Source organism: Rhinolophus sinicus, linkage group LG03 (genome assembly GCF_036562045.2).
Source record: "Rhinolophus sinicus isolate RSC01 linkage group LG03, ASM3656204v1, whole genome shotgun sequence".
Classification (NCBI taxonomy): domain Eukaryota; kingdom Metazoa; phylum Chordata; class Mammalia; order Chiroptera; family Rhinolophidae; genus Rhinolophus; species Rhinolophus sinicus.
Window position 1 is genome coordinate 24,221,272 of NC_133753.1, and position 14,316 is coordinate 24,235,587.

The following is a 14,316-nucleotide window of genomic DNA, read 5'->3' on the forward strand; positions in this document are numbered from 1 at the left end:
CGTATCTGCTTTAACAAATGGGAGGTAGAGAATGTGTTGCACAGAAAATAAGGATAAGTCAACTACCACATTCAAGAAGGGTGAGATGAAAATAAGAACATTTCATTTGCCTTTCTCATCCTTTCTAGCCTAGTAACCAGTGTTCAAACTACCTATTCTCTGACTTGGATCGAAAACATGACTGAATGAGGACTTTCTTTAAAATCAAGCTTTTATACGTAGCTATATACATATGTACAAGCAGCTCTGAATGCCAGAGAAGTAACTTCCAATTTTGGAATCTTGGAGGCTCTACAGATTATACTGGGTTTCAATTATTAAATTTTAGGTAACAGCATCTAGAAGCTTAGCTTTAGAATTGTGCAGGAGAAATTAAGTCAAGAGTAAAAGCTTCACATTCTAAAAATAACAGTGGCAAAACACAACACTCCTGGACTGTGGGAAATAAAACTGAGAGAGGAACATGATTGGAAGGAAACCTGTAGAATTCCACTAATCCCAGGTTCCTCAAATTGGTACAAAGGGTGGCAATCTCTGAGGCACCAGTCATCGCATCAAAGTTTGACAGAAAAGGATGACCCACAGGAGCAGCCTGTCTCTGCTTGAGGATTGTTCAACACTTGAAATGAGCTTCGGATCAGTTCTTGGCTGAAGTCCACCTGGGCTCCTTTGACGAAGGCTAAGCTATCAGAGTCAACCACCACTCTTGCCCCACCCTGTTCAAATACCCTGAAAAGACAGGAGGAAAGCATTAATGAATATCATAAACACCAAAAACATGACACCCTCTGTACCCTGATGTAAGAGGTGCACACCCTCAGTTTTCTGAAATACAGAAGAAGCACCCTTATTACTTCCAACAGGTGCTGATTTTGAGGCAAAAAGATTCAATGGAATGCATACTGGGAAATGCTTAGGGATTTAGGCCTGGAATCTAGTCCAGCCTGACTCTCTACCAACTACCCTATGGACATATTTTCCTCCTATAACTTATTTTAAATCAAGACAACGTATCTTCACTGTATCCCTACTGTGTGAGAAGGGTGGTGTTAAGCATCCTTAGAAAACCTTTTAAATTTGGAATAAAAGTGCACGTCAAACTGGAGACACTTCCCCCCCCCATACACATTCTGAGGACCCACCCCTTTTTCCTTGCCTGTCGTCAGGGTTGATAACTGTATCCAGTGAAAATTTGTATTGGAAACCGGAGCATCCACCTCCTTCCACCTCCAGCCTGAGGAATTCTGACCCTTGGGTAATTTCCAGAAGCCTCTGAAATGCAGGGAGAGAGGCTCAGGAATGGCGGGTAAAGGGAACAAAAAGGGTAGGTCAAGAGGAGGTCCCCGCATTTCCGTCCCTCGTCCAGGCACCGCCGCTGCTCTTACCTGGACGCAGCTGTCTGTGAGGTGAATCTGCCCTTCGCCAGCCTCGGGACTGGAAGACGACGCTTCCCGATGCGCCCGCGGTCCAGCGGAGGCCGCCAGGAGCCTGCCGCGCGCAAAGGAGGAGGATGAACCCAAAGCAGAGGGGCACCTGGCGACCCCCCACCTGGACAGCCTCAAGTCAAACCTGACGACCCCCATCTGGACTGGCTCACGCCAAACCTAATGACCTCCAACTGGACAACCTCACGCCACTCCCTCACCTCCCCGCAGACCTTAGTTTCTGCTTAGTCCTGGAGGCGCAAATCTTAACACTTCCCAGCTGCCCTTCTAGGCTTGGTACCTGCTTCTCGGCCAGGGGGTGACCGCTCTCAGCGCCGCGGCCGCTAGGGATAAGCCCCAGGCGGCCGCCATCTTCTCCACACACCCCGCCCCTCGCGTCGCTCCAATCCTCTTCTTCGCCTGGACCTCAAAAGGCAGGACCCACAGAGACCCCGCCTCCGGGCACGCCTATTGGATGGTGCGGGAGAAGAAGGAATTTGGTTGGCTAGAAAAGCTCCCATTGCGGAAGTGGGGACGCACCAACAAAGCCGAGCGCTAAAGAGAGGGGCGGGGTGGAGATGTATCATAGCCCACCCCCCCGCAAAGCGGACATCATGGGCGGAGAAAGGGGCGCCCGGGCGAGATCCCGCAGAACCAAGCTCCCAGGAGTTGGGGGCGGGGCTTCTGCTTTGGTTGCTGGTACCGAGTCGCCTGACTGAGCTCCACCCCCGGCCAGCCCCTGCCCATATATCTTGTGACTACGGCGGTCGCTTCTTCCTTCCTTGCGCTTGGAAGCTCTGTAGCAACTATGCGTTTCTTGGCCGCCGCTTGGCTGCTCCTGGCTCTCAGCGCCTCCGCCCTGGCAGAGCCGGTGCATTTCAAGGACTGTGGTGAGTCCGGGACTAGCCCGGGGTCCCAGCGCCCTCTGCGGGAGCCTCCGCCAGAACACCGCGCTGAGACCCGGGGCTAGGTTGGGCCGATCCCGGGGGCGGCCAGGCTTAGCCTTGGATGCCTGGTGGAGTGGGCTGGGGTAGAGAAGAAGGTGCCGGCCTCGAGGAAACTCGACCGCTCACAGCTTTGTGTCTTTCCTTGGAACGAGTGTTTGGGGTCCCTGGACATTCTTGGAAGTGGGCCTTTTGCTGAAGTTTCCTAAAGTTTGTAGGGCCGACAACCGAAGCTCCATATGCAGCGCGGGGAGTGAGGGGTGAGGCGCAGAACTTTTTTTGTCTGTATCTTGGATGACCTCTCCCTCCTACTCTGTTCTCTGTTTTAATTTACCTTTTACTGACAAGTCAAAAGTCAGTTCTCTTTTTCAAGACTTATTTCGTTGGCGTTTCCCTTGGGCTATGGAGGTTTTGTGATTACTCCTGTCGATAAAACTCGTGTTTCCGGTCACAGCTTGTGACACATAGCCCCCTCTTGACGCTGTGGTTGGAATCTATGTTGGGAAATACAGGGGTGAGCTGTAGAAATTGTGATTTCGTTCAGTCAGGTGTGTAGAATTGTTCCAACCATGCTTTTCTGAAGTGGAGAGGTATAATGATAAATGAAAGAAGCATGAAACTGATTTTATAAAATTTGTAAGTTGGAAGAAGACTTGGAGATCGTATATTCAGTCATTGAATTCCAGAGATGTTAAGTAACTTACGCAAAGTCACACAGCAGAATGGGAACCAGAATAAGTTTGCTCCTCCATAGCCAGTGCCCAGGGAATAGTAACTGCTCAATAAATATCTGTTTTAAAAGTAAATGAGGGAATAAATTCTCTTTCCACTATGTCATCAAAATTCATTTGAGACAAAAACGAAGATGGGAAATAGGGGATAGATTAATTAAGGAATAAACGCTGCTAGCCTATTAATTCTTAACAAACGCTATTCCACAACTAGGAGACTGGCACTTGAAAGATATTTTTATTACCTCAAATTACTGCCTTTCCCTCCATTAAATTTAGTTACCAACATTTGGATGAAGACACTGTATTAATTTTATTAACTCATTCAACCATCACAGTCTTTTTTACAGATGAGGAAACAGGCACATAGAGTACCTTGCCCAAGTTCTCATAGCTAGTAGGCAATAAGAAACTAGTGTGTGTTTTTGAGCTACTTGGTTTCAATGGTAACATTAACTTTAAAAAAAAAAAAAAAACTTAAAGAAACCAAATCCAGAGACTGCTCTACTTATTTGAAAAAAGCAGGCATAGGCCAATGGCAGGAACTTCTTAAGGGAAGGAGAGTTTCAGTTACAGATTTTCAATTTACTTTTGAATTGGGAAATACAATGTAAAAACTTCAGTGCCCACATCAAAAGTTTTTGAGTTCCACTGTACACCCACTTTCCCCTGGAGTGGCATTTCCTTAAGTGAGAAATGGGGTCAGGCAAACTAGTTTTGCAATTTTTGCACTTTAGGGCTAAGGAGTTTGATTTACTGACATTGGAAGTCCAAGAACCTCTTGTCAACCAAAAAACGGGATGAAGGAGCTACAAGTACTACCCTTTACTCAATTCCTACTAGATCATGTGACCCAGTCTTGAAAGAAGCAGGTAGAAGCTGGACATGGAAAGCTTTAGCATAAGCACTGATTTTCAATAGGTTGTTGCTTAAAGTTCTGGATTTTTTTTTTATTTCCTGTCCATAGACGATAGGACAGAGTGGGAGAGAGTCTTAGAGAAGAGGATTCTTGCCTGTATAGTTTGAGAATTTTGCCATGATGGAGAAACAAGCTGGGGATAAAGGACTGCAAGATATTTACCGACCTAGTGGAGCAGTGTTGTTCACTATGATTCAGTTGTTCCACCTAAGAGCGGGCGCAGGCTGAGAAAGCAGAGAGCATCCACACGAGCTGCTCAGTTCATACCAGAACTGGGCTACCCTGGTGACTGCAAAGCAGAAAATGTGCTGCCAACCTGCGGGTTGCTTTCTGTCTTCCTGTGTTCTACTTTTGAGTCACAAAGAGCCCATTCTATCAGCTGGATCCATAATTTCTACCCACAAAATATATTCGAGGTGAGAGTCCCACCTTGTGTGTCAAAAGAGAATGTGCTAACCCACCCAGGAGCAGCTGTTCTAGGTTAAATTTATGGACTGAATCCTGCTATAATGACAATAATGGTAAACATTTATATAGTGGTCCCCTCTTATCTGAGGTGGGTACGTTCAGTGGATGCCTGAATCCAGGGATAGTATATATATATATATATATATATATAGTTTTTTCCTATACATACATACTGTTTCACTTAACCGAGTCACTTTATGGCTTCTCTTTGGCATGTCTGAATTGCCAGCATCACTACTCTTAAGCTTTGGGGCCATTATCAAATAAAGTTAGAGTTACTTAAACATAAGCACTGTAATACGGGGACCGGAACAGTCGGTTACTAAGTGCTTAGCTGAACAAAAGGATGAGTCATCTCCTAGGCGGGATGGGGTGGGACACTGCAAGATTTCATCACGCTACTCAATTTAAAACTTATGAATTGTTTATTTCTGGAGTTTTCCATTTAATCTTTTTTGGAACACAGTTAAACGCAGGTAACTGAAACCACCAAAAGCAAATAAGGGGGACTACTGTATAGCATTACTGTGTTCCCAACACTTACCTAAGAGCTATATGTGTGTTAGCTCACCTACTCTGTGAGGTAGGTACTATTAGTATCCCCGAGTGGTTCAGGATGTCGCCTTGAGGTTGGTTACACAGTAAGTAATGCGGCCAGTGAGGCTTCAAACCCAGGCATCAGGTCCCAGAGTCTATCTCAACAGTGATGGCTGAGTTGAAGAGCTTATGCTGACCCTGTTACAGGCAGTGGTAGGAGGCAGTTCACTTGCATTCTCTCCTATTCAGCTGTCCAGTTTCAGGGGCCTGGATGAGATAACAGGATTTTTAACGATTTGTACTTAACCTTTTTTGATCAAGCATTTATTGTGAATAAATAGCACTTTTTTCCTTATTTAAAGTGAAATTTTTTTAAAAAAAGATACCCACCCTACCTCAACGATACGTATTTTGAAGAACACGGGTTTCCAAAGTCGAGTGTACATCTGTATATTGCAGGTGCCTGCTTAAATTGTTCTCACTGGTGGGGGTATACAGAGCTTGGAGACCACTGATTTGGAGAGATACTAGGACAGGATTGAAAGATAGTGGGGGGACAGTTTGGGAGCAACCACTCTCAAGATTCCAAATGGAAACAGTAGCACTGCGACTTGTGCCATATGTGTGCTGCTCTAAAATCCTGTGCCGGAGTGGAAAGGGGTGGAGATGATTTTCCATGGTATAGCTCTCCCAGGATGTAGAGTAGGGGAGCTGGCTATGTGTGGACAATTAAGTTTGCGAACTCATCCTAGAAAAAGTGCCACATACCTCATTGCTGAATATCTGCAGTCACCTTCAAAGTGCTCCCCTTGAGAATCTGTGCACCGATGCCAGCGCCTAGTCCACTCTTCAAAGCAATTTTAGAACTCTTTTTCAGGAATGGCCATCAGAGCTGTCATCATATTACACTTGATGTCCTGAATGTCATCAAAATGTCTTCCTTTTGATATTTTCTTTATCTTTGGGTAAAGAAAGAAGTCATGGGGGCCAGATTAGGTGAGTAGGGAGGGTGTTCCAATACGGTTATTTGTTTACTGGCTAAAAACTCCCTCACAGACAGTGCCGTGTGAGCTGGTACATTGTTGAAATGCAAGAGCCATGAATTGTTGGCGAGAAGTTCAGGTCATCTAACTTTTTCACGCAGCCTTTTCAGCACTTCCAAATAGTAAACTTGGTTAACTGTCCAGTTGGTACAGATTCATAATGAATAATCCCTTTGATAGCAAAAAACGGTTAGCAACATCATTGCAATGAGTTCGTGAACTTAATTATCAGACCTCGTATACTTTATAATTCCCTTAATTCCCCTTCACCCATCAAATATAAGCAGTTTCCTGGAGAACGAGCTCACCCTCATTGGGGGAGCAGAGCATCATCTCATTAAGTAGGGACAGCCTGGGTGGTTTATTTTCCTCCTTTTCCAATTCATTTTTCTTCTTTTGCAGGTTCCGAGGTTGGAGTTATAAAGGAAGTGAATGTGAGCCCATGCCCCACCCAGCCCTGCCATCTGCAGAAAAGCCAGTCTTATACCGTCAATGTCACCTTCACTAGTAGTGAGTAAAAGTGACTGTTACCTTCAAATTCATCTTAAAGCATGACATCAGTCTCAAGTATTGGAAGAGCTTAGGGATGTGGGAGAGGGGAACTGCAATCAAGAATTCTGTGCCTTCTCTTCTAACTTGTGCAAAGCTAGCTTTCACTGTGCCCTTAGATACCCTTCTCATAATGGGGTTCCCCTATGTCTGTTTCCTAGAGTCCAGACTCCCTTTAAGCAAAGAGAGAGATTTCCATGTGTTACAGGTGAGAAAAGACAGCTTGGCTTCTCTCTCTCCTATTTTGGATCATATCGCACAGTAGGCTTTTATGGAAATGTCAGTTCTGTTTACCTACAGACTGCAGAGTATTAGCACAGACCCCAAATCTGTAGACTTTGGAACTTCTCCATACTGTTATTTCAAGCAAAATACCTATGTTCTGCCTCAAAATACAAGAGCAGTTAATACTTAGCCTTGGTAAGGTTTAGGGAACTCACTGGGGACCCAAGAAGCAATCAAGAAATCTGAGAGCTGGGCCAGCCCGGTGGCTCAGGCGGTTAGAGCTCCTTGCTCCTAACTCCGAAGGCTGCCAGTTCGATTCCCACATGGGCCAGTGGGCTCTCAACCACGAGGTTGCCAGTTCAATTCCTCGAGTCCCGCAAGGGATGGTGGGCTGCGCCCCCTGCAACTAAGATTGAACACTGCACCATGAGCTGAGCTGCCTCCTGGATGGCTCAGTTGGTCAGAGCGCGGGGCTCTCAACCACAAAGTTGCCAGTTCAATTCCTTGACTCCCGCAAGGGATGGTGGGCTGCGCCCCCTGCAACTAGTAACGGCAACTGGACCTGGAGCTGAGCTGCACCCTCCACAACTAAGATTGAAAGGGCAACAACTTGACTTGGAAAAAAGTCCTGGAAGTATAAACTGTTCCCCAATAAAGTCCTGTTCCCCTTAAAAAAAAAAAAAGAGAGAGAGAGAAATCTGAGAGCTTTCTTCAACTTGAAGAAATATTATTGGAACTTGTTGCTTTCTGGTACCGCATTCATCACCTTCAGATTCCCAGGAATCTAGACAAATGCAAAGTCTTTATTTCTAGAATCCCTCTCTCATTTTCTATCCTATAGAACTGGACTAGACAGTCTAAAAAAGAAATCTCAACATTCCTGCCATCTCTTGTTCTTAAGCCTAAAGACAGCTCTAAGTAGTAGAGTTAGTTTCGCTTCGAGATGATACCCGGGCCCCTTTATTGTTCCAAACCAAAACAGTATTAATACCTTCTAAACAAAAGTAATCACCAACCCAGACAGAAAGAAGGGAACAGCCAATACTCTGGATCTCCAGAATAACCTAACAGCTCGTAACTCTGTTTACCCTAATTTTATTATATTTATTCCTCCTACCCATCTTGCTATATGGAGAGTAGAGCTTAGCAAGAAATGTGCCTCTTTCTATTAGGTTGGTGCAAAAGTAATTGCAGTTTTCGCAATTGAAAATAATTGCAAAAACCACAATTACTTTTTTTTTTCTTTAAAGATTTTATTGGGGAAGGGGAACAGGACTTTATTGGGGAACAGTGTGTACTTCCAGGACTTTTTCCAAGTCAAGTTGTCCTTTCAATCTTAGTTGTGGAGGGCGCAGCTCAGCTCCAGGTCCAGTTGCCGTTGCTAGTTGCAGGGGGCGCAGCCCACCATCCCTTGCGGGAGTCGAACTGGCAATCTTGTGGTTGAGAGGATGCGCTCCAACCAGCTGAGCCATCCGGGAGCTCAGCGGCAGCTCAGCTGCAGCTCAGCTCAAGGTGCCGTGTTCAATCTTAGTTGCAGGGGGCGGAGCCCACCATCCCTTTTGGTTGAGAGCCCACTGGCCCATGTGGGAATCAAACCGGCAGCCTTCGGAGTTAGAAAACTGCCTGAGCCACCGAGCCAACGCCCACTACAATTACTTTTGCACCAACCTAATAACCTAGTTTCTAAAAGGTTGCCTCTTTCTCTACTGTTACAATCCATGGCATGTCCGTGTAGACTCCTTATTCCCTCTTCGCTTTCCATTTTATTCTTAATTTCTAATGGAATCCTTTAGGCAGGAGTGTTGGAGAATTCAAGAAACCAATCTCCTAACACTTTTTAAGATACACAATGCACTTTGACAGAAGCTGATGTAAATAGTAAATAGAAAGTGTACTGCCAAAAATCAGTTACTTTGTCAGATTAGGTGATTTATCCAAGTAGCTCTGATTCTCCTGAGAAACAAAGGCAGTGAACAGCAAGGTGGGGTTAAGAGCAAAGAAAACAACCCCCAATGATTCCTTCCTCCCCCCATAATTCAGTAATTTGTCAGGTTTTGGAGTGAATACTTGCTCTGTAGCATAACTACAAAGAGATATAGACCCTAGGAATTAAGAGGTACGTATTATCCTAGCAATGCCATTGCTTGAGAATGTATCTGAATTTTTTATTTAGAGTTTGGAAATAGGCTGTTTCCTCCACTATCTGATTCTCTTTTCTCTCTCTCTCTCTCTCTCTCTCTCTCTCACAGGTACTAAGTCTCAAGGGAGCAAAGCCCTGGTATATGGCATCTTGATGGGCGTCCCAGTTGCTTTTCCCATTCCTGAGTCTGATGGTTGTAAGAGTGGAGTCAACTGCCCCATTGAAGAAAACAAGACCTACAGCTACCTGAATAAACTACCAGTGAAGAGTGACTACCCCTCTGTAAGTGACTTAAGGACACTGGAGGCCTTGTGACTAGATTACGTATCTGAGGAATGAGGTAGAAGAGAAGATTAGAGGAGTCCTTCATCTCTAGGAGGAAGAAGCAGAAGCCTGAGGGAAAGGAGATAAGCTGGAGTGTTAGGAACCAAGAGGTGTGGCAGATACTTTCCATTGTGTCCCCCTGTTCTTTGTCTATAGTCTAATGGTTAGCCATTTTTATATCTACTATTTAACTGGATTCTCATGACCACCCTGTGCAGGGGTGGTATTATCCCTATTTTACAGATGAAGAAATTTGAGCCTCCAATGTTATGTAATATGAACAGAGTCCACTCAGCTAAGAAATATTGCAGCCTAGATTTAGAGCCAGGTTTTCTGACTCTAAAACCTATGCAGTGTTGAAAGGTTTTAGCCAGTTATCAGATAGTTCAGGATTTCAAGCTGTTACAGCATTGTCATCAGAAAATCCTGGTCTGTTAACAAGAGAGCTGTAAGTAGTTTGTCTGTTAACAAGAGAGCTCAAAGTAGCTTGTTAGCTCCACAGCAGAGGTAGCTTTTTCCACTCTTCGTTCTCCCCTCCACCCCCCTCCAACCCCTGCCTTCACCTCTGACTCACTCTGCTATACCTGCTTCTTTTTCTACCTAACATTTGTAAGGTAGAGAATGCTGGAATGGGCCTGTATTAAAGAAATGAATCTTGATGAGAATGGAGACGTAAAAGGATTACTTTTTTCCATGAAGAAAAAAGAGTTACATTTTTTGAAAGGAAATTAAATAGAACCAGGCGCAATCTAGCCATTTATTTTCTAGAAGCAGCAAGTAAGTAAAGAACGTTCTAAAGAGTCTCCAACATAGGGAGTCTGTGTTTACGGGATGTCAGTGACCCTAAAGGTCAGGGGTAGATTTACACATTAATTTGCATATAATCATGGGTATCTCGGAGCTCCATTACTTATACAGTGTCAAGTTAGGGCCTGATTCATAGTAGGCACTTAATATATGGTAGTTATTGTTAAGTGAATTGCGTTTCATTTGAAAAACAGCTTAAGCTATGTTAACTTAAGCACTACATGAAATAGTTAATATGTACTTGTCTTGAAAAACTCATAAAACAAGTTGCCAAAAGCTGGGTATCACAAATGTTGTCCTTCAAATGTTGTGCTGGGTCCCTCAAATGTTGTGTTGTAAAGAAACAGCTGAGTACAAAAGACTGGTAGTAACTAATACCAAGTAAGCTAATGTCCACATAAGGAAGGACTGGCAAAGTGTCAGTGATTTATTAAGAATTAGAAGGGATGTAAAGTACAGCATAGAGAATATAGTCAATAATGTTGCAACGACTATATATAGTGCCGGGTGGGTACTAGACTAATGGGGGGGTGGGGTCACTGCATAAATTATATAAATGTCTAACCACTGTGCTGTACACCTGAAACTAATATAAAATAATATTGAATATCAACTGTGACTGAGAAAAAAAAATAAAGACATTTTTTTAAATGCACAAAGGAAAAGAATTAGAAAGGACAGCTCATAGTATGAATGTAACAAGGTAAGGCAGAGCTATCTAATGAGGTGTACTATTATCACAAGCAGTGTAAGGAAGTTAACTGAAACAATATACTACAACGCGTTCTTGTTCCTGAAGTTATCCATACAACAGTAGACGTCTTTGGACATCCTTTGTGCTTTGACATTTCCATTTCCAACTAACACGTAAGTTTCCTTATACCTAAGAATCTAACTTTTTACTCTCTGCTCTTCGTGGTTACAGTCGGAAAAAGCTGGATCACATCTCCACATACATGAGAAATGGTCTAAACATGGAATTATTTTTCATGTAAGCCTTTGTGTATGTACCGTTGATCTAAAATGGAAAAACAATGCTTTAGAAATTATATTTGATAAGTTAGCTAGGTTAGTATGTGGTGCTGACACCAAATCGTAGGTATAACTTGGTTCACTCTTCTAAGTTCAGGGACACAGGCTGTGCCCACAGCTGTAGCGGCTTTCATAATGGTACGATTTAAGAAGAAAAGCATCAAGAATTAGGCAGTTTGTTTCAGTGTACATCTAGGATTCGTAGTTAAAGCAATTCTGGATTGAGTTGAGGTCCTACTTTCATTTTTCCCAATTCTTTTTCTCTTTCTCCAGATAAAACTGGTGGTGAAGTGGGAACTTCAGGATGACAAAGGCAAATGTCTCTTCTGCTGGGAAATCCCAGTACAGATTGAAAGCTAGAGCTGTTTGATGCCAATATGTCCATCTGGGGATGAGAGCACCTGGGTGGAGGGAGAGAAAGAGAAGTCCAGTTTAAACTAAATCAGTGCCATAAGATGAAAGGAATTTCTAGACAACTGTTTCATGCGTCTCAACCTCCAACCGCACCTAAGACCCTGTTTCCTGAGAGCTCAGAACTGTTGCCATTGTAATAACATCTTTTGTAAAAAGGTTGAAGGAAAAGAAGAGACTGTAGGGATTGATTTAATTGTCTTCAGTGTTCTTTGCTGTTGGAATAAGGAGGGTCCAGCCAGACAGGACCCAAATGAGGCTGCTTAGGGATATTGGTTGACTTGCCCTGGGGTTAGCGGCCTTTGCAGTGGAGGACAGGTTCCAAACCACATTCCTCTAGCTGTCATAGTACATCTTCAAGTGCCTCATTGAGTTCAGTGCATCTGGCCCACAAGTCTGCTGACTCTTGACAGCACCTTTAGCTCCGCTGCAACAACAACAGTGCCCTGCTCTGCAGTGGTACCAGCGTTTCGGTGGAGGCAGGTGTTCTGGGTGACTGGTTCTCAGTGGTGATCTCCTGGCTCTTTTTCTGTCTTAGGTAGTTTTCATTAAGTGCAACACTTGATTAGCAGGTGTTTGATTTTTATTTTTTTCTAATATTACCTTGTGATTTCTTTCTGTACCTGGAAATGTCCCTTTGAATAAATAAAAAGATGGCAGTGTTCTGTATTTGTGCCGTGGTCACTTGCTTCTTTCAGATGGAGTATCTCCCCCAGATCCATGGAAGGTAGACACCCAGCCCCGTATCCCAGAGAGCAGGAAAAACATGACTCTTCAGAAACTACCTTCTCTCCCCTTTTTGCCCTGGTAGACCTTACCTATCTATTTTATACAAAATGACCTTGTTTTGCTTTATTTTGTATAATCTCATACCACCAAGTATGCTTGAAATAAGCAGTGAAAGCAAACTTCACCTAGTTGAATAATAACATTTGAAAGGTCAAGGGAACTGAATTGAGGAGGGGGTCAGGGAGTGACGTTACAAGTTGGCATGAAGCATAGTAGTCTTGGGAACCTTCTGTCTTGAGGAAAGCCTAGAAGCTTAAAAATGAAATGTGATCTTGCAAGTAATGGCTGAGTTCATTAAATCTTAGAATTGCCTCCTTTGGAAGTACAAGTATAATCATGGGGCATGTATTTTGCTTCCTGTTTCAGTTAATGTGCTGTCCATCAGCTCTTAGCTGTCGCAGGGATTACAACCCTATTTACAACTGAGCTGAGTAATGTGGACCTCAAAAGGCTATCTGTTTTTTGTTGGGTTGCTTATACAGCAAATAAGTTATTTGGTCCAGTTCATTTCATCCCACTAATTTCACTAGACCCTTGGATTTCTTTGGCTTGTGAGTTTCCCAGGGAAACCACCAGGGGACAGCCATAGATCAGGAATAAAGTTATCAACAGCCAAGATTTGCTAGTTAATTCCCGGAGCCATTCAACCACTGTGCTCTAGCTAAGACGTTTTGTGTATCCTCTCACATTGTGTCCAGAGGCGCAACCCACTCTGTCTCCCCATGATGGACCCTGTATGAATTCCAAAGCGGTTAAACTGCTGTGGTCTGTGGCTGCAGACTGCCAGTAGTTGGATCCTAGCTTCACCAATTAATAGAACCACCAGTGTGATCTTTGGATCCCTTAACCTCTCCCGCATTTCAGTTCCTTATCTGTTAAATAGGGATAGTAACAGTAGGACAATAGGATTAAAGGAGATGATACATAAAAGATTTAGAATGACCCTCACACACAGCACAGATAGTAAACGGAAACTATTATTTTAGGAGACAGACATTGTTCCTCATCTAGAAACAGCAGGAAAATCAAATTTCAATCTGCTGTGTGCTATGTCGCCTCAGAAAAATGAGGCTACCCGCAGTGTACAGAACTTTCTGAGGTGCCTGGAAAAGCTCATTTCTCATGCGTGCTCTCTCCCTCTTCCCAGAAGACTCCTCATGTCATTGAGCTCCTTTGAGGCTAACAGCTACCTGCCCTGCATTTCATACTCTTGCCTCAGACATTAAATGACAGAAGAAAAGCAGTTCAGCTAGTATATACGCTTCAGTCCGAGCAGAAGGGTAAAGCAACAGCTTACAGCTGTTCACCGGCCATTGTGAGACTACACGAGCCTGCAGCAGTGAACTAGGTAGGCTCCCGCTGGGGGATTAGTTTGAAAGGGCATCTTCTGTACAAATGGTTCACTGGTGCCCCCGAATCATTAAAACATTGGGAAGCACTGGATCTTAGGCTGTATAAAAAAGGTCATGTTCTTTCTGAGTCTCAGACTTTTCTAGTCCACTGAGCAAGCCATGGAGGAGACACAGCTCCTCTTTTGCATGAATTCCAGGATAGAAGAATCCCAGACTCCAGTCGTTAAAAAAAAACAAAAACGGGCCGGCCCGGTGGCTCAGGCGGTTAGAGCTCCTTGCTCCTAACTCCGAAGGCTGCCGGTTCGATTCCCACATGGGCCAGTGGGCTCTCAACCACAAGGTTGCTGGTTCAATTCCTCGAGTCCCACAAGGGATGGTGGGCAGCGCCCCCTGCAGCTAACATTGAACATGGCACCTTGAGCTGAGCTCCCTCCTGGATGGCTCAGTTGGTTGGAGTGCGTCCTCTCAACCACAAGGTTGCCGGTTCGACTCCCGCAAGGGATGGTGGGCTGTGCCCCTGCAACTAGCAATGGCAACTGGACCTGGAGCTGAGCTGCACCCTCCACAACTAAGATGGAAAGGACAACAACTTGACTTGGAAAAAACAGTCCTGGAAGTACA

General features: G+C 44.2%; 2 protein-coding genes across 3 annotated transcripts; one reads left to right on the forward strand and one right to left on the reverse strand.

Annotated features, from left to right (window-relative positions):
- Positions 1-193: 193 nt before the first annotated feature.
- On the reverse strand, positions 194-1,876 carry ISCA2 (iron-sulfur cluster assembly 2). Of its 2 annotated transcripts, none has more exons than XM_019733551.2 (4): positions 1,726-1,876; positions 1,386-1,488; positions 1,157-1,272; positions 194-729 (listed from the first exon to the last, which is right to left on the reverse strand). In XM_019733551.2, the coding sequence occupies exons 1-4, from the start codon at positions 1,794-1,796 to the stop codon at positions 555-557; spliced, it is 465 nt and encodes a 154-aa protein (XP_019589110.2). In that variant the 5' UTR covers positions 1,797-1,876; the 3' UTR covers positions 194-554. The 2 variants fall into 2 exon arrangements, with proteins under 2 accessions (XP_019589110.2, XP_074183312.1); XM_074327211.1 differs by having other exon boundaries at positions 1,143-1,272.
- A 107-nt stretch (positions 1,877-1,983) lies between these two features.
- Positions 1,984-12,223, forward strand: NPC2 (NPC intracellular cholesterol transporter 2). The gene is made up of 4 exons (XM_019733681.2): positions 1,984-2,314; positions 6,469-6,576; positions 9,090-9,262; positions 11,417-12,223. The coding sequence occupies exons 1-4, from the start codon at positions 2,233-2,235 to the stop codon at positions 11,501-11,503; spliced, it is 450 nt and encodes a 149-aa protein (XP_019589240.1). The 5' UTR covers positions 1,984-2,232; the 3' UTR covers positions 11,504-12,223.
- The last annotated feature ends 2,093 nt before the right edge of the window (positions 12,224-14,316 follow it).

Excerpts from the sequence above, each read along its gene's own strand:
- ISCA2 (XM_019733551.2), bottom strand. The coding sequence starts at position 1,796 with ATGGCGGCCGCCTGGGGCTTATCCCTAGCGGCCGCGGCGCTGAGAGCG. Across the intron at positions 1,273-1,385 it reads TCACAGACAGCTGCGTCCAG|AGGCTTCTGGAAATTACCCA; the intron begins GTAAGAGCAGCG and ends CCTGCATTTCAG. Across the intron at positions 730-1,156 it reads GTTATCAACCCTGACGACAG|GGTATTTGAACAGGGTGGGG; the intron begins GCAAGGAAAAAG and ends CTGTCTTTTCAG.
- NPC2 (XM_019733681.2), top strand. The coding sequence starts at position 2,233 with ATGCGTTTCTTGGCCGCCGCTTGGCTGCTCCTGGCTCTCAGCGCCTCC. Across the intron at positions 6,577-9,089 it reads CAATGTCACCTTCACTAGTA|GTACTAAGTCTCAAGGGAGC; the intron begins GTGAGTAAAAGT and ends TCTCTCTCACAG. Across the intron at positions 9,263-11,416 it reads TGAAGAGTGACTACCCCTCT|ATAAAACTGGTGGTGAAGTG; the intron begins GTAAGTGACTTA and ends CTCTTTCTCCAG.